The sequence below is a fragment of the Tenrec ecaudatus genome, chromosome 5, assembly GCF_050624435.1.
Source record: "Tenrec ecaudatus isolate mTenEca1 chromosome 5, mTenEca1.hap1, whole genome shotgun sequence".
In the NCBI taxonomy this organism is placed as follows: Eukaryota; Metazoa; Chordata; class Mammalia; order Afrosoricida; family Tenrecidae; genus Tenrec; species Tenrec ecaudatus.
In genome coordinates this window covers 148,137,343-148,155,927 of record NC_134534.1, presented here as the reverse complement: position 1 = coordinate 148,155,927, position 18,585 = coordinate 148,137,343, and the positions used below count along the sequence as shown (strand labels likewise).

At 47.2% G+C, this 18,585-nt stretch overlaps 1 protein-coding gene across 1 annotated transcript in view; it reads left to right on the top strand.

Moving 5' to 3' along the window:
• The window catches only part of TAMM41 (TAM41 mitochondrial translocator assembly and maintenance homolog), a 60,322-nt gene extending 42,247 nt beyond the window's left edge, over positions 1 to 18,075 (top strand). The window contains exons 6-8 of the mRNA XM_075550036.1: positions 4,421 to 4,586; positions 5,927 to 5,989; positions 17,945 to 18,075. Of these exons, the coding sequence (XP_075406151.1) occupies positions 4,421 to 4,586; positions 5,927 to 5,989; positions 17,945 to 18,018 (303 nt within the window). The 3' untranslated portion in view covers positions 18,019 to 18,075. The remainder of the gene's footprint in view (positions 1 to 4,420; positions 4,587 to 5,926; positions 5,990 to 17,944) is intronic.
• Positions 18,076 to 18,585: the final 510 nt, after the last annotated feature.

Here is an 18,585-nt window from a genome sequence, read left to right as displayed (position 1 = left end):
TTTTTAGGACCTCTCCCTGCTAGTAAGTCTGTGCTGGCCCATAGAAACCCCTGTGGGTTTGCGAGACCATAACTGTTTACAGAAGTAGAAAGCCCAATCTGCCTCCCGAGGAGCTGTTGGTGGTATTGAACTGCCAACCATACAGATCACAGCCCATTGGGTAGCCATTACACCAGTTGGCACTAGATCTGGCTAGACAGATTTAAAACAAAGGCTTCATCTGACCCTGTGATGGCACTCTGGAGCCAGAAGGCACCAACTAGGTTGCCCCCTACTTCGGACAAAGAGGCCAATCTCTTATGTTCCCCAGTTCCCAGTCGACAGTTCTCAAAGGGACGTGGTCAACTTCCCCAGCAGCCCGTGAAATGTGTGTCTTGGTCTTAAAGGCAGGATCTGGGTGGTGTACCTAAGCATCCATTATCATGACCATGTTTGCATTTTTTATCAGCTTTATGAACTATGAATCACTTACCTTAAAATTTACTGTTTTGAAGTTACAATTCAGTGGATTTTAGCATATTCACAAAGTTGAACAAATATCACAACATAATTTAAGAACATTTCCTAAAAGAAGATGTGTGCCCATTGCTAGTCCTTCCCCATCTCTTTCTTCCCTCAAGCCCTTGGCAACCACTAGCCTGTTTCTCTCTCTCTCTCTCTCTCTCTCTCTCTCTCTGGATGTGTCTATTCTGGACAGTTCATATAAAAGGAACTATATAATATGTAACCTTTCCATAAATGTTTTAAAATGTAACTTGATTCTCATGGTTTAACTTGGTGGTGTCATCTTCATGCTTGAATGAGCATTAGAAAATAAGAATTTAGTATTAAATTTGAGCACGTCACCAAATATTTTGTCTTCAGGCACATACTTTGAAGTTAAAATTTCAGAACATTCTTTTATTTAAAAGAAAACAGTAGCAGATACTATTTAATAATTGCTCGTGTTAGTCAAGGCCTCTGAGCATCTAAAATTCCTAGGAAGAACTCTGGTGGCTTAGTGGGTTGCTCATTGAGCTGTCGACCACAAGATCTGTGGTTTGAATCTAATCTTACTCTAAGGGAGAAAGATGAGACTGTCCACCCCTATAAAGATTTAAAATCTTGGAAACCCCAAAGACTAGTTCTATTCTCTCCTGTAGGGTCGCTATGAGTTAAGAGTCAACTTGATGGCAGTGACTTTGGTTTTTGTTTGAAAATTGCTAGAAGCTTTATCAGTACAGCAGGACTGAAATATGAGCTTCTTTTTGGCTAATCTCAATTCAAAAAACAAACTCAAATATGCTTGATACAGTTGATGGATGCATTGTTATAAGAGCCCCCAATAAAACGATCTTTTAATTATAAAGAAACACAGTGCTATCAAAACGATTCCAACTCCTAACAAGCCTGCAGGACAAGAGTAGAACCAGTAGAGCCAGGGCTCCCAAGGCTGTGCGTTTGACAGCATCGGACACTCTAGACTGGCGGAGTCCACATTCCAGCCTTCTGCTTACTAGACTTCATAACTGTGCCACCAGGTCTCCTGGCAAATCTTAATAGATGGTCCCAGAACATGAGTTCATAAATGTCATCTCTAAGATACGTTACAGAAGAACCTATAATTATTTGTATCAATTATTGCAAGGGGAAGCCAGCCCCTAGCACATCATCACGGGTCCAGTAGGCGCAATTGTACAGCGATAATAAGTAAAGATTATAGTAAAGTCATAGCATGAGAGACAGAAGAGAGATTGAAGCAATGGAGCCAGACACATTTCGTGGTAGCATGCTCAACTCCTGGACGGCCATGATCTTACCAGCCAGGTCTGCGCACAGCATGGGCCGAGGCGAGGTGGGGCAGGGACCCGGCAGGATGCTCTAGGACCCCGTTTATTGCTAACCAAGAGTTTTATCTACTTAGGGGGTCATGATTACAGGTAACCACGCATCACAGGAAGGGGCAGTACACTAGGCTTAAGTGTGGCAGGAAGGGGATGAGCTAGGGGTGTACACATGATAGGAAGGGGAGGAACTAGAGGTATACATGTGACAGGAAGGGCGGCTCCTAGATTCATGATGGCGGCCTAACCTTGGTCACCCTTGGGTGGGCTTGACCTCTCTGGGGTCACCTATAAGGAAACTGTCGGCTACTATCCTTATCAGAAGGGAGTGCATCCTACTTGTTGTGGGGTAAACAGTGGTGACTGCTTGCACTAGGTGACTGATAACCCTTAAGGAGAATGACCCCTGATCTACTCCTGATGACCTCCACGTGTATGTCATTCGCAAGCAGCTAAATTTGGCATAAATTTGGGGGAGACAACTTGGGAGAAATCCTTCTGTTTCCCACAGATTATATAGTCAGAGGATGGAGCTTCTGGGTATAGAACCATCCACACGACAGGCATTAAACACCCTGGTAGGGAACAGCCCTCTAACCTCAGAATCACTAAATAAATTATTCCTTTTCTTTTTAAACAGTTTTGTTGGCACATAATTCAAATATCAAACAATTCAATAGTTCAATCATATTAAAGTGACGTGCAGTCATTGCTGCAATCAGTTTTAGAGCATTTCTTCTTTCTTGTGTTGTTATTATCTCATTTCTCCCAACCTCCCCTGCCACCCCCGCGCCCCCAGGAAACAATCTAGTGACTGTCTCTATAGATTTACCTATCTTAGATTTCATATACAGAAAAACATACAAAACAACCAACAACCCAGTAAATCGGGGAAAAACAAAACTAGGATTTAAAATGGGTCCAAAAGGAGATCAAATGATGAGGTGTTAAATTTTAACGGAGCGTCTTTGGCGGTAGCCTGCTTCCCAGTGCGCTCGGCATGGTAGTGAGGCTGCTCACACCCAGACCTGTGGCCACGGGCCACCCACGGGAGGCATGATCCTCATATAGTTCACCCTCACTCTGTTACACTGAAGCAGCTTTTAAATGGGTTAGAAGGGCGAGCAAATGACAAGATACTATTTACTAATTACTCTTTACTAATATTTCAACCTGACCCTACCTGCCAGAACTGACTTTTATTGCTCTGTCAGATAACAAAGTTATTCACACCCCTCGACTGTGGTCAGAGGGCATTCACCTGAGGTTTCATCCATGTGTGGACCCTGCAAATGGATTTTGGGCTTCCACTGCTGTCCATAACCTTCTGAGTACCAGGTGTTCACAATATAAGGTTTAATACCACACTCCCGCTTTGGAATTTAGATCATATTATTTAAAATCCTTGGATCACACAGGCTAGTGTACTTCTTCCATGTGCTCAGTTGGTGCCTCGAATTCCTGTTCTTTACAGAGATTTTTATAGACAAAACTAGAAATGTGGATGTTAGTATTAATAAAATAAAATAATAAAATATTAATTAAAAACTGATAGAATAAGTGAATTCTAATTATTAAGAAAGTTACTCATCTTTGGAAAATCTGAACTGAAAATATAAAGATGTTCATTTGTTTATTTCTTTTCTTGCTATTCTCTTAGTTGAAATGAAAGCTTAAACATTTGTTAAGAAAATATAAGGAAACATCTTACTTTGGAAAATCACTCAATGTTGAGGGCAGCTGGTTTACAACTGATTCCCAGTTCAGCATTCAGTCAATATGTGCAGAATTTTTTTCTGTGTAGAAATGTAATTCCATGTAATAAAATTAGACACTAGCGTCTGCTCTGCAGATAATTTTTTATTCAAATATTTCCAAGTTTACTTGGATATTTTTATAATTGTTTCATTTCTGAACTTATCTTTTACCTTGCTATTTTTGAATACTTTGAGAACAGAAACCACTGGTGCAGCTCACTCCTCTTTAATAAACAATGGCAGCTTCGTTTTATCAATTCAGTTGTTCATTCTTGTATTCTACTAGACCCGCCTATGGCCCAGCGACTAAAAAATGAGTACGGTTAAGACTTTGGCATCAGTTTATTCTTACTGCAGTTTATGACACACAGCGTGGTATTTTAAAGACCCGAGGGCAGGAGACACAAAGTCAAATGCCACTCTCGCACTGCTAATGGTCCTGGGCAGCTTATGGTTTTCCATCAAAGTGGGAGGGATCATGTGAGCCATGAGGCCTTGGTGCACGTTAGCTGCAGCCCCGCTGGATGTAAGACAAAATGGAGATGTTAAATGTCAGAAGTTCAACCTTGAAAGAGGCTTTTCTTTTCTTTGGGTAGAAAGTGGATATTATAGAGAGAGAATGGTCTTTTTGAAAGGATTGAAAACCCAATCCCTTATCCTGAAGCACTGTTTCGAAAGGAGAGCGGAAGAAAGCACCTCCTTACCCGGCCGCACAGTACAAGGTTGGGGGGTGGGGGAGGCTCTGTGGTGTTGATGTGATTTTCAAGAGAAGCCATTGTGTCTTGAAGTATTTATGAAATTCGGTGCACGCAGACATGATCTTTTTTTCTCCCCCTCCAGCTCGATAAAAGCCCAGAAGGACAGTTTGCTCAGCTAATGGCACTACCCAAAACCTTACAGCAACAAATAAACCACATTATGGACCCTCCTGGGAGAAACAGAGATGTAGAAGAAACCTTATTCAAACTCGCCAATGATCCCGACTGTTCCGAGGTGGTGCGACTCGGTATGTGTGTGCATATGCGGCCCGGCAATGGCAGACCTTGGCATGGAGACCGCCTTATGCTTCCTGGCCTCGTGGAAGGCACCTGCAATCTGGGGTTGTCCCATGTCACTTGTTTGAAGGAAGAAGGGAGAGAGAGTTCTGTCCTTTGGGTCCTAAGAGCATAAGCCAAAAACAAGGTTACTTAAAAGACATGCCTCTGCTTGCCCTGGCAGTCTAAGAGGGAAGGAGACGTTCAATATGTGTATAGCGTGGAGAACCCCGCTTTCGGCTGGTGCCTGCTAGCAGTTCCAGGCCCGCACCCTTTTCCCCAGGGCCTCCCTCATGTTTATTTTTTTAAGTTGGATTCATCTCGGCAGAGGCCTGCTCCCCCAGGACCTGTTAGGAATGATTTATGAGTTCAGTCAGTGAAGAGGTCACTTTGAAGAGGGACCTGAGGCCCTCCCTCAGAGCCACATTCTTCCGCTTTCCTCCAGTAAACACTCACTGAGCTCTTCTGGGCCACAAGGGCCGCAGTGACCCTGAGGAAACCACAGCTGGACATTAGCTGCCATAGGCAGGCATCCCCTCTCTGTCTCAGAAACTAGCTCCAGATTTTCAAAGCAAGTATTTAGGTAGCCATATACCTATTCTGAAGACAAGCATATGTGACATACGTTGTCGGTTGGAGTTGAAACGTGCTCCTGTTGGCAGTGTGATGTCTGCCTCCTACATGCCGCTCCTCATCGAGAAGGAGTCCTGTGGGTGGGTCTGTTCTAAGAAGGAAAGTTGCTCTGAGACAGAAACATGGTTTTCTGGGTGTGTAGGGTGTGTGTGTGTGTGTGTGTGTGTGTGTGTGTGTGTGTGTGTGTGTGTGTGTGTGTGTGTACCACCACCACCACCACCCCCGTGCCCACCCCAGTTACACCATAGGGTCCCAAACTTTTTTGACCTACTGCCCCTTTTCAAAAATAACAAAGTTATACAGTGCCCCTCTGGCAATAAAGAACTTTTGTACTGTGGCCCATAATCCAGGATAAAGTGTAGGTCCCTGCAGCTCCATGACACCCCCACCCCACCCCTGACCACAAGACACTTCCACGATGCAGTATTACCCCTTTGGTTGAGAACCAGCAGTCTTAAAGGCACTATGGGGCGATCTTTCCCTCACCTCTGGGTTCCAGGGGAGGGTGTCTAATATGGTCCCTTGGCCAGGGCTGTGCATCTCCAGTCTCCTGACTCAGTCCTGGTATCCTTATCACTGTCACTGACACCAGGTAGACAAGCTTGTCAGCTTTCCTGGGTTGAACACTGAGCATGACTAATGTCTGGTTCTGCGTGACCTTGTTGTTTTCTGCTCACAGGCCTTTCAGCAATCGTGAGAGCCTCCAGTGTGAAACAAAGCACCAAGGGCATTTTTACAGCTGGTAAGAACTTGAGAGAGCCCCTGCCTAATATGCCTGCTGGGTCCAAGGCCTGCAACATACCTGGTTAAGACCAATCATAGCCCAGTCGGTATCTTTCCCCACCTTCTTGCCCGGACTCACCAGGGAAGCACTGGTCATTTGGTGAGAGTAGCAAAGGCTGTGTGGCTAGAAAAGCCATATTAAATAATCCACTGCAGTGCCTCTTCATTACATTCCTCCAAGCTGGGATGAATAGCAGACTTGTTTAGGCCTTTTCCACGTTAGAAAATCAATAGATGTTGCTGTTGGTACCCCCCGCCTCCCCTCTGGGTCGGCATTCCCTCCCCTTGCAACCTATAGTATTGAATTTAGAACCTTTGTATCAACTCTGTCAGTGTCCATCTGCTATGTTCGCCCCTTTTCTTACTAACCTACAAATCTGTCCTGTTAGGGTAAGTTCTTTCCCAGCTGTCTCTTCCCATTCTTCTGTGAATTACCCTTATATTTCTTGCATCTGCAAAAAAAATCTCTGCTTACCCACTGCCTAACACTTTGAGTTGATACTTGTGCTGGGTATAGACAAGAAATCACTTTCCTAGAGGATTCCCTTCCAAGTCCAGAACCTTTCTGATTCTTCATCCCTGTGTATGGTCTCACTTTCAGGTCCTCTGTCTTTCCCCCGGGGTCCCGAAGTTTCTCGTGGCATGCTTTGTAGAGAGTCTATTTGCATCTAGTACACTGCATTTCCAATGCCCTTTCAGCTTTGAAACTCATATTTCTCAATTCTGAGAAATTGTCTTACATGACTTCTGTGATATCCTCTCTTCTATTTCTGTTCTTTTCTGGAATTTGGTTTATTTCGACATTCTTAGAATGGTCCTTTGGTTTTGGTCTGCTTTCTGGGAAATTTCCTCAGCTTAATGTACAACCCTTATATTGAGTATGTCATTTCTGCTGTTACGCTTGCTCCCTTTCTCTCTGTTTTCAAAAGGTTCTCTTTTTTTTAAGCAAAATTTCATATTATCCTATTCTTATTATTCCTATATAGATGATAGTTTTCAGACATATCTCTTCATGATGTCTGTTCCCTCAACTTTTTTTCAGAAGAAGGGGGCTTTGCTTATTTCTGGTGATTGGTGGTTAGTTTTCTTTGGTTTGGTTTCTTTAGCACATTACCACTGTCCTCAAATGTTCTTGGCATCTAGTATTACAGGGACCCTCTATTTACCATCTCTGGAGGAGGGGTTGGGAGGGGTGGTAACCTCTTATTACACAGACCTCCAGCTCAGCCTTTCTTTCTGCCGTCACCTCCTCTTTCAAAAACTGCCAGGTCACACAACCTTTGGGGATCATTACTGACTGGGTAAATCAGGCTACTTCTTGGTTTACTTATCTTCTGGCTTAGCATTTGGTGTTCCTGAGTGTCCTGATAAGGAGCCTTGGCTGCAAAGAGGTTAAGTACTCAGTTGATAACCAGCAGGTTGACAGTTCCAAGCCCACTAGCCACTCTGAAGGACTGTGCCCGTAAAGGTTTGCAGCCTTGGCAACCGTCTAAGCCAGTTCTGGTCCGTCCTGTAGGCCCATGAGACAGAATCAGCACACAGCAGTGGGTTTGGTTTAGGGGCACCAAGTCTATCTCACACATCTATTTAGTATCCAGCTTCCAGAATTTGAATGCTGGTTTATGTCCTTGTTGGCTGATAGCTTTTAAAAATCCTTTTGCTGTCATTTTGTCAAGTTAGGGGACTTAGTAAAATACACTGTACGCATTCAATCTGTCATCTTTGAATAGTTACTGATCCTGTTTGTCTTCTTTTTTTTTTTTTTAGGACATGCATTTCTAAGCCATGTTCTGTTTTATTTACATGGATGGCTGTTTTAAAATGCTCATTATGGTTCTGTCTTATTTTTTACCTTTGATCTTAGCCAAAAGGCTGAGAAACATTTCTGCTGTCTGTTTCACTGATTTTGATTTTCTGTGCCCTCTGAGCTAAGTGATTTGAGAAGCACAAGGTCTTCAGAAGAAAAGAAAGATGCTTTCAAACTTAAATGGGTAGCATCTTCTATAAACCACAAGGCTGTTGGGTATAAGTGTTTGAACAAATCTTTCTACCTACAGGCATCTCTTTAACAACAAAGCTTAGGCTAAGCCAGTCCTCTTTCTGATCCTTTAGTTCTAAGAAGTATCTTTCGATATTTGTCAAATAACTTTTAAAGTTCTCTAGATTATAATTGAATTTTGATTTTTCTTTGGGAATTTACAAAGAGAAAAAAAAACAACAGATTAGGTTTAATCTGTGTGTGTGTGTGTGTGTGTGTGTGTGTGTGTGTGAGAGAGAGAGAGAGAGATTTCTCCCCTTTACAGACCGTTTGAGTACAACAGTTCTCAGCTTGTGGGTTGCGACTCCTTTGGGGTCAAACGACCCTTTCACAGGGGTCGCCCAATTCATAACAGTAGCAAAATGACAGTGATGAAGTAGCAATGAAAATAATGTTGTGATTGGGGGGTCACCACCACATGAGGAAGTGTGTGAAAGGGCCATGGCATGAGGAAGGTTGAGAACCACTGGTCTTAGTGCATACCCTGGTTTGTAGGTGTGTAGTTTTTTCTACATACCTCTACTCTGTGCCAGGCCTGTAATCTATGGCGGGCCTTTCAACCGTCAATGTTCAGAATGTTTCCAAGCCTCAGTGGCATTTATTTGTTTACGTCTACCCTTTGATCCTATGATTTCACTACTAGTAACTCAAGTATTCCAAATATAGAAAATTGTCATTTCACTTCCGTGTCACTCATGACACCATCAGTGATTTATGTATAAAGGACATTCTTCACCCCGGCATCACTCATGGTAGAGAAAGGCTGGTCCAGACCCCTGTATAGTAGGAGTTTGGCTAAATTAAGACAATGTTTTTGTTTGAAGCTGTGTTTTGACAGAAACTTTAAATGCAATTTAAGTCAGACCTGAAGTATTTTTGGTAAAAATGGCAAAATTATCCATTTCCCCCAGAATGCATCTTCTTTGGGAAATCTTGACCTAGGTATCTTCCCTTTCTGTTTCAGGGTAGCTCATCAGGGCACATGTGGCAAAGGGGGGGATCTAGTACCAGCCCTGACCCTGCCACTCACCAGCCATCCTTGGGCAAGTGACTTACCCTTTCTTAATCCTCATCTTTAAAATTGGATCAATAGTAGTCTCTGTTTCATGTGGTTAGTGCCAGATATGAAATAATTCACATTTATAAATCACGTGGTACAAGGTAACAGGCCAACAAATAGCAGGATTCCCTTCCCTCAGGGCCAAACACATGATAGCAGGTGGGGAGACCAGAGGAAATGTCCTGACCTCTCCTCAGCTGACCCTGTCACTACCTTGAACCCCACATTGACACTGTTGACCTCCCTCCCTACCTTGAACCCCACATTGACACTGTTGACCTCCCTCCCTTCCTCTCCACAGGTGGGCACGTTTCTGACCAGTTCATATTGTCATACTATTACTAGCTATTCATAAATAGCATGGCATAAAAGATTTGTGTGTGCATACACATGAGCACATTTACAAAGAACTGATGTACACTCTGTTCAGTGTAGACCGAGCCCATTGATCTTAACTGCTGTGTAGTGTTCTGTCATGCCGATATTCCACAGTGGAGTCATCTGTGACTCCAGGGGTAAAGAGCTGCCTATCCTGACTTGTCAGACTGCACATAGCAGTGCTGCCGTGCACACACATGCTTCTGCGTGCCTCCTGGCGCCTTGCTGGACAGGACCCACACTTAGAAGCAAAAAGCAGCTTGATTGGGTATTCGAGCTCCACTGACATTGTATTTGTCGCCATCCTTCCAGCCCTTGGACTCCTCAAATAACTGGCGTCTTTAGTTCTGTCTCTCTGTTTGACATCTATGGAGCGTCTCCCATGTGTTAGCCACTCACGCTGCAGCCGTGCCGGGATCAATGGCACAGAAGTAGCCCAACAAGAGGCCTTTTGGCCCGACCCTGGTCCTTTGGTTTCCGGATGCCAGGAGGGAGCAGAGGTGGGGTCACACTTCTCTCCGTCCCACAGCTCAGCTGTGTGGAGACCTACTCATCTGGACATCTTGGTCCCAAGGACAGAGCTGTCCTCCTCAGTCTTTGCAAAGATGCAGTCAGTGTCCAGGAGCACACGGGCCCCGAGCTCTTCCACCAGAGCTTCCCTGCCACCGAGAGCTCTGCGTTGCCCATGAGTATGTCTGCTTAGTCTGTGCTCTTCCTGGCTGGGCCTGTAAGAGGGAGAAGTGGCGCTGTGGTGGGTGGTTCCGGCTGTGAGTCTGTTTTGCGTGGTTGCAGCTCCCTTACCATCGCCTTTATGGGGGAGACGCTGCCCTGTGCTTGTTTTACGTCCTGCCTTCCTGTGCTAGAAGGAGTTGTTCGCACCTCACATGTTGGTAGATTGTGTAGCTGTGGTCACCATGTGTTGGAGCCCTGGTGGTGTAGTGGGATCCTGGTGAGCTGCTAGCTGCAAGGGCAGCGGCGAGCCCATCAGCCTCTGTCTGCTCCCGCACAGCATCTCATCCTCGGAACCCAGAGGGGCAGTTGTACTCTGATCTAGATGAGTCCCAATAGACTTGGTGTCACTGTATTTCATTTATGAAGGATGATGTTACTGCTTTTTAAAAGGTTTTTAGAGATCTATTCTAAAATATCTGTGGATGAAATGAGATGATGTCTGGGATTTATGTCAAAATAAGACATGGGGGGTGGGGGAATGAGGGAAGGGTACCCCCAAAAAAACAAACTCACAGCCATCCAGTCAATTCCTACTCCCAGCCACCCTGCAGGACAGAGTAGACTGCCATTGTGGGTTTCCAACACTGTGACTTTTACCGAAGCAGAAAGCCTTGCCTTTTACCTTGTGGCTAGCAGCCCAACACGTAACCACTGGGGCCTCCAGTGATGAGTACACTATGCCATTGTGCCTATTATCTTGTAAGTTTGAAATGTTCTCCAATAAACCCCCCCCACCCCAGTCATCTCGAGGCACTGAAAAGATCTTTAGTCCTGAATTGTGTCTTCACACATTCTTCGCACTTGCCAATAGAGGGCAGTGGGAACACCTCTCAGCACTGCAGTCCCCCACCGCACACCTTTCCCTTCTAAAGATGCCACCTCAGGTGAGGAGCATCCAGAGCCATTGAGGAGACCACCAAATGGGAAAGTAATGAACTCTTCCGATCCCTGGGGCGAGCTTGCCTCGGAAGCGGGAAGAAACACACTGCCGGCGCTCTGGTGTTTGGAAGAGGACGGTGTGAAGTCCAAGGGTGTGTGAGACCCCATACTGGACTCTCCATTTCTGCTGTGACTTGTGGCAGTCACCCCGTTCACCTGAGCTTTCACTTCACAGTGATAACTATGCCTGCCTCACCAGGTAGCCTAATAGTGTGAAAGCGTCTAACGACACCATGCCTGACCTTCCCTCTGTCGAAATCATTGCCTAACAGTTAACTCACTTTTTCTAGCCTCTTTCAAACATGCCTCTGCACCGTGCTATGCAAATATATAACCGTCATGTTCAAATGCTAGCTAGTTCTCCAGCTGGAGGAAACAGGCAAGGACAAGCTCTGCTTCCCCTCCTCCCAGCCCCTCGGGCCCACAGAGCCACCCTGCCACCCTCTGTTCTTCCACGTCCCCCAGGAAGTGGGCGCTGTCTTTCCGCCTTGGGTGGACTTCTCTCTGATGGCTCATCTGCAGGTGAGAAAAGCCCCAGGTCTTCAGCTGGGTAGCTGGTGTCACTCCTGGTTGTGGAAAGAAATGGTAGTCTGCTCGGTGCTGGGAACACCTTTAGCACTCAAAGACAGCTACCTCCAGGGAAACAGCCAACCAAAGGAGCCAGAAGACGGAGGTTTGAAGTTCCGGTTATTCACCTCTTGCAGTAGGGTAATTAACCACTGTGCTGCAAAACCCTCTCCTTCAGCTCACCACTGCCAAGCCCATTCCAACTCAAGGCGCCCCAGTAAGGCCGTGGGACTGCTCCTGGGGGGGGGGGAGGGACTCTACAACTGGAGGAGAAAGTCTCTCGCTCCTGCAAAGCGACAGGTGGTTTTGAACTGCTGACCTTGCGGTTAGCAGCCCAAGTGTGACCCCACCATGCCCTCGGGGCTTTTGGAGCCATTGACATTGAGCTCAGAAGGCGTGTTATAAACCTGGGTGGGTCTAACTCTAGTCGTAGAAAATATGGGGGCCAGACATCAAAATCCAGCCTGAGGATTGTGTAACATGACAGCATGTTTGCATGTGGTCTGACACTTGACATTTCCTGGCCCAGCACACATAGCCATGTTCACAGGTGAGTGCAGAAATGCTTCTGAAGCCTACCACTACTTTCTCTTTCCTTTAGTTCAGGAGGTGATATCTATAAAATAGCGCTGACTTCTCATAAACACCGGGCTGTTAATAGAATAGCAGCGCTTTCCTCAGGACTGGCAAGTGAGCAGAGCTGAGAGCAAACATTCACCACCGGCTCCCCGGGTATCCCTCCAGACATGCAGCAGACTCCTAGTCCGAGCTGTGTGCATCTGTGCTTCTAACCTGATTGGGGGACAATGGAAAGGTTTGGGTTCCGCAGTGGGAACAGGTAGATGGGAATGTGTGTGATTAAGTGAGCACAAACACGGTAATGGGGTGTATTTTGAAGGCAGAGGGAAGCACAGAAAGAACCTAGAAGATCAATAAGGTGAGAGAAAGGCGGTGGAGCTATTATTGCTGGGGAGCTGGCTGAGTACCTATTTTCATGCAAATCACTCACCTTGGCTCCCCCAGAGGTATTTCTGGAGTACACTATACTTCTTGTCTCTATGTTGATGTAAAAAACAGCATAGGTTCCTTACAAAAAATACCTTGGGGGAAGGCACCGATGGGAAAACATCAGATAGGCATTTTTGTGTAAAAGTAGTGCTGATGTGGGTGCAGCCAAATTAGGGCAGGTGAGCCTAGGTCCCAGGGACGCGCAGAAGAAATGCAAGCTCTCTTTGACTGGGGAATGACTGTTCTTGCTGATTGTGCTGGGGAGTAGTCAGAGCTAACTGGATTTCCAGCAGGGGAACCGTGGATGGTGGTCCGCTCCTTGAGGAGAGGGAAGGTGAATTTAATTTTGAAATCTTACCATATATTTCCTTACCTGACTTTCTGGTCAATCAGAATTCACCTATTTCCTTCACCAACTTCAAAAGATTCAATTTCACTAAAGCAAGACAGGCCTAGTCTTGTTCCTAAAAAGATCTGGCTTGCCAGACTACCAGGCCTTTCCAGAAATGCAGCCAAATGGATCTTTCTTTATCCTCTGTTCTGAGCTCTTGGAACTCCAACTCTTCTGTGTTCTGGTACCTTGGTATTTAAATAGGAATGCCCGATAATCATGTAGGTTTTTCTGGAGATGTGCCTATGTTTCTGACTTGCTGGAGATGAATTGGAAGAATTATCTTTTCTCCCAAATATCTGAACTAGAGAATGATGGGAAGGTAGAGACCGAGCCTCACGTTTGAGAATTTTTGACCTCAACATTGTGAGCTCCACAGTTGGTCAGATAAAGGAAGCTGGAAATGGACAGTCAACAGAAGAAATGCTTCAGAAGCCGTTTCTGAGTGTGCACGAGGTAATCCTGACTTCAGATACAAACCAGGATTCCTAATGAGTAAGACACTTTAGCTAAGGAAGATGAAAGAAGAATCGATGCATTTGAATCCCGATGCTGGCGAAGAGTGTTGAAGAGCCCCGTGTCCTCCGGAGACCAACCAGACCTGTCTTGGCAGAAGTACAGCCAGAGTGCTCCTTAGAGGCAGAGGGCCAGACTCCGCCTCACGTACTTTGGACTAGTCCCTGGATAGGGACATCATGCCTGCTCAAGTAGTGAGGCAGTGAAGGAGGAGGAGAAGGAGGAGGAGACCTTCGACAAGGTGGATTGACCCCGTGCCTTCATGGATGGCGAGGATGGCACAGGACCGGGCAGTGTTTCCTTCTATTGCACATGGGGTGCCGTGCGTCGGAACCCACTCAACAGCACCTCACAGTAGCAGTCTTAGAGCAATAAGCTTCTCTCAAGGTCAAAGGCCATGATAGTAAGACACAGAGTTACATCCCCCTCTTAGCAACCATCTTCCCTTCAAGGCACGTTCTAAATGGGTTCTAATTTGAGCGGAATTTCCAAATCTCTGTCCTTTTCTCTAGAAAGGAACAGAAAGCAAGAGGAAGCTTGATGCAAGCCAGGAGGAATTCTGTGGACTGTGAGCTCTGTGGGCAGGGACCACTCTGGAACTGTTGTTCATGTTGCTGTCCCAGGCAACAGTTCAATGTTATTGGTGTTCAGGAAATACTTGTTCATCGTGCGACTGCGTAAATGAAAGCTTAAATCCTCCGGACTCACTCACTGCATGCTGACTCATAGTGACCCTATAGGACAGGCTAGAACTGCCCTGTGGGCTTCCAAAGCTGTAACTCTATGGGAGTAGTAACCTCATCTTTCTCCCTGACTCATCTGGAAGCAAGAAGGCTTTCCATTGAAACAGGTCGTCTTAGATAAAGATTTTCTTTGACGTATCATGTTCCACAGGCAGCCCCCGTGTTGGGAAGGAGCTCTGTCCCAACGGTGCCTTTGGGTATTGTAGGTCCGTTGAAACAGGTACATGGGCTCTTCCTTGGCCTTACATTAGTGCCTTACACATACACACACACAGACTTGAAGTCTATTCTGTAATTTAAAAGCTACACAGGCATCAAGTAAAGGAGATTGTGCTGAAGAATTTGTTTCAAGTAGGGATTGGTTCAATCTCTTCAACATGAGGGCAACTGTAGATAACATTAAAGTGGAAATATGGAAGGTGGATTTTCATAACCTGCGGACTGCGTGGATACAGACTCACAGAGTTGATGTCTTCTCACCACATCACCCAGAAGCCCCCTCTGACTGTGGTCTTCGCCTGACAGGCCCACAGCACTCAGTGGGCCCACCCTGTTGTTGATAGATACTTGGGGTGTTTCCTACTTGGGAACCCTGCAGATCTGCTGCAGTGAGTGTTTTTGTGTGGGTCTCGAAGGATCCATGCACACGTTTTCTGTTGGTAAAGAGGTGGCGTGTCACTGAGTTGTGAAGTATGGTCAGCTGCAGTAGCTAGCACTGAAACGAGTTGTCAAACTGTAGTCAGTCTCCCCTGGCAGAATCCCCTGGCCTGTGCTGGGCCTGTCCACCTCTGCCACCTGGCCATCACATCACCTCGACCTCGGGTAACCCCTCTGGGTCACAGTAGAACTGTGCTCAGTAGTGTTTCCAGTGGCTGGTGTTTCAGAAGCAACGGCCATGCTTCCAAGATGCCTCTGGGTAGACTAGAACCTGCAGCTTTTTGGGTACCAGCCGTGCGTGTTAACCATTTGGACCGCCCAGGGACTGAGTCCCTCTGGCTAACTTTGATACTATGTGTCACATACCAGTTCTACACCTCTTCTTGTTCTATCAAATCACCTGTTTTTGTGTTGGGGAAGGCGGGAGATATGCACAAGCATGTCAGCTCAGCAGTTTCCACTCGTGTAATTCCGAGACTTGAGGACATTCTTCCAGTTACACGGCCCTCTCTCTGTCCTTTTCCAACTTAGCCCACCACTAGTAACATAAGCCCGTTATCCACTTGTGCGCCCCCTTCCTCCCACCATCTGTCTGCTTTTCTCTTATTAAACTCTTTGGGGGGGCCTCATACTAGGCCTTTATTGGATGTATGGCTTGGAAAATTCAGCTCCCCCTCTGGGAGTTGTTTTTTCACTCTCTTAAGGGTAAAAAGTTCTTAATTTAGGACACACTTTTGGTGTCCTTTAAAGAAACGGTTCCCACACCAACTTATTGGAGATGCCCTGCTCTGGTGGCGTAAGTGCTCCGTGCTTGTTGAAGTTGCCATTTTAAGGCAGAAGGCTCCTTCATTATGATCCTGTCAGATTTGCCACCTGAAAGGACCTGTAAGGACCCTGTGAGAATCTGCCTGATGGACACTCTACATCAGCTTGTCCTCCAATTCCAGGGGTGCAGACTGTGGGCCCTGGTTCTCACTGCCGTCCAGTCTGGGCCGTTCGTAGCAACCCTCTAGACCGGGGTGGAACTGCCCCGGTGGGTTTCTGCAGCTGTAACTCCTGTCAAGAGGGGAAGGCCCATCCCTAATCCAGTTCAACCTGGTCACTTTGCAGATGAGGACACTGAGACCCAGAAGGGGGTGCAGACTTTACGTGACCAGCTGGCCAAGAGTTAGGTGTCTGGTCTCCTGTTCCAGGGCTCTCCATGACGTGCTTCCTGGCGACGATCCATGGGAGAGGCTGTTTGTAGTCAAGACAGGTCATGTAGTCTATATGAAATGCCCATAAATAGGCAAATCCAGAGAGACAGACACAGCAGCTCGTGGTTGCCAGGGGCTTGAGGGAAGGGAGAGGTAGAGAGGAACTGGGTACAAGGTTTCTTCGGCGGGGGAGGGCGGTGGCGAGGGTAGGAGATGTTCTAAAATTACATTATGATATTTGTACAACTTTGTGAATATATTAAAACCCACTAGCAGCAAAGGCTAGCTGCGTGGTGATGCTCGTGTGCTTGTACGTAGTTATCTAAAGTGCTGCTCCCGGGAGGTGTCTTCCTCCAGCTCTGACTCAGTGCCCCGGGGCTGCTGGGTTGAACGCCCCCGGGTACAACTGCCTGGGTGCTCTCTGGTGTCTTGGCTGGTTCCGGCTGGAATTTTGAAAAGCACCTTACGTAATAACTTTCCAGTTGCAATGCTCCAACAGGGCAGCTCCCGGGAGACTGCACAGCGGGAGGCAAGGCAGGGAGCTCCTCGAGGGGTGCCACCCAGGCGGTGTCTGAGCCAGGAGCCAGGTGGATTGCAACCTGGCCACAGGGTCTAGAAGCGTCCGTTAATGCTTCTCCTGGTGCCCTGTGTCCGTCTGCTGCTGCTGCCTCTCCACAGGGTCTCCGTGGACTCGGCCGCTTACTAGGCATTCCCCCGACATCACTCACCCGCCAGTGCAAGGAGTCCCTAGCACAAATCCTCCGACCTTGTCTGAAGGCCGGGGAGGGGGGTGCAGTTTAGACTGCTCGTGTCTCACGATGGAGAACCACCACACCCGCAAACCACCGTCTAAGTGATCTCATTGTCAACACAAAGGGAGCCTGGTCCGTGAGGCCAGCTGTGGATATGACTCTTCTAGATGTGACCAGTAACGTGCCATCCATTTTGCCCCATTTTCCTTCTCTCCCGTCAGCCCCAGAGCAGACCTCTTCTGTGTGCTCCTGTGGTGGGGAGGTCCTGAAGGCACCTCTGCTCAGTCATGTCAGGGGCATGTACTCGTCCTGTACTGGGTGGCAGGCTACAGGGTAGAATAGGACAGAGGCCCTGTCCCCAAGGGGCTCACAGTCTAGGCAGCGGGACAGCAGGGTGAACTGGCAGACAGTGTCTGTGTGGAAAGTGCTATGATCAAGGTAAACCCAGGTGCCCCGGAGGAGCAGCATCGAAATTAGCCTGGAAGTCAAGAAAGTACTTCCGGGAGAAGGGACTTGGAAGGGTTTGGTGTCTCCCTGATGGAAAGTGGAGGGCGGAGCAACCTCGGTGGGCAGACAGCTGCGGTGCAGAAGTGCTGGACTGAGCGCGAGAAGGCAGGTACAGAAAGGGCACTCGGGCCCTTAGCTTGGTCCTGCTTTTCTTCTCTCCCTTCAAACCCAAGCGCCCCCAATATGTTCATAGCTCATTTACTCATCCCAGTCGCCCCAGTACTTTTGACATCCATGCCGCACGTTCAGTAGGTGCCTAAATGAGACTCATCCCTCCACATCGACCCCCAGAGCCCATGGGTAAACCTGAGGCCTTGAGCCCTGAGTGTCATCACCGCTGCCCCCCACCCGAAAGGTCAGAGCGAGTGGAATGGCGGTGTATGCACACAGCAAGCCTCCGTCGTCTGACCCCTTGTCTGCTCTCTCTCAGGCATGAAGAAGTCGGTGGTCTACAGCTCACTGAAACTATACAAAATGTGGAGAGGATGGCTGAGGAAAAGCTAATGCTGCTCTTATGTATGTTATATAGAGGTGAATAAAGTGGCGCTTTTTGACAGAACAGTGTTTGTTGCGTGATGGTGGAGGAGGAGGAGACAAGGCTGTGGCTAGGGCCTCTGGGAGAATGGTATGCAGTTTGCCAAGGTGGGGACCAGGAGGAGGAATGGGGTTCTCTGTGTTTGGGATCCGTGACCCAGGGGATGGGATGGTGGGCAGGCAAGTGGCTACACAAGCTTGGAATGTGGGACAGCAGCCACGGGCTCTGGTTCTAATGCACCAGGAGAAAGACTGCAGTGCCCCAGGAAGTCCTCAGAGTGGACAGAAGAGAGCCGAGGCGTATTACTCAGCCGGGAAGAGTGGTGACGTCTGAATGCAGCCCCCTCGAGGAAGTGCCTCAGTCAGCTACAGAAGGACCAGTGCTGTCTGATCTCACGTACCTGAAACTGGCAAACAAGCCAATGTTGATCAGCAACTTCTGATACTCTGGGTGAGTGGCACCCAGGATGAATGTCATCAGTGTCATCAATTATATGTACAAAATTGTTGAATTGGCAAGTATTTTGCACACATGAC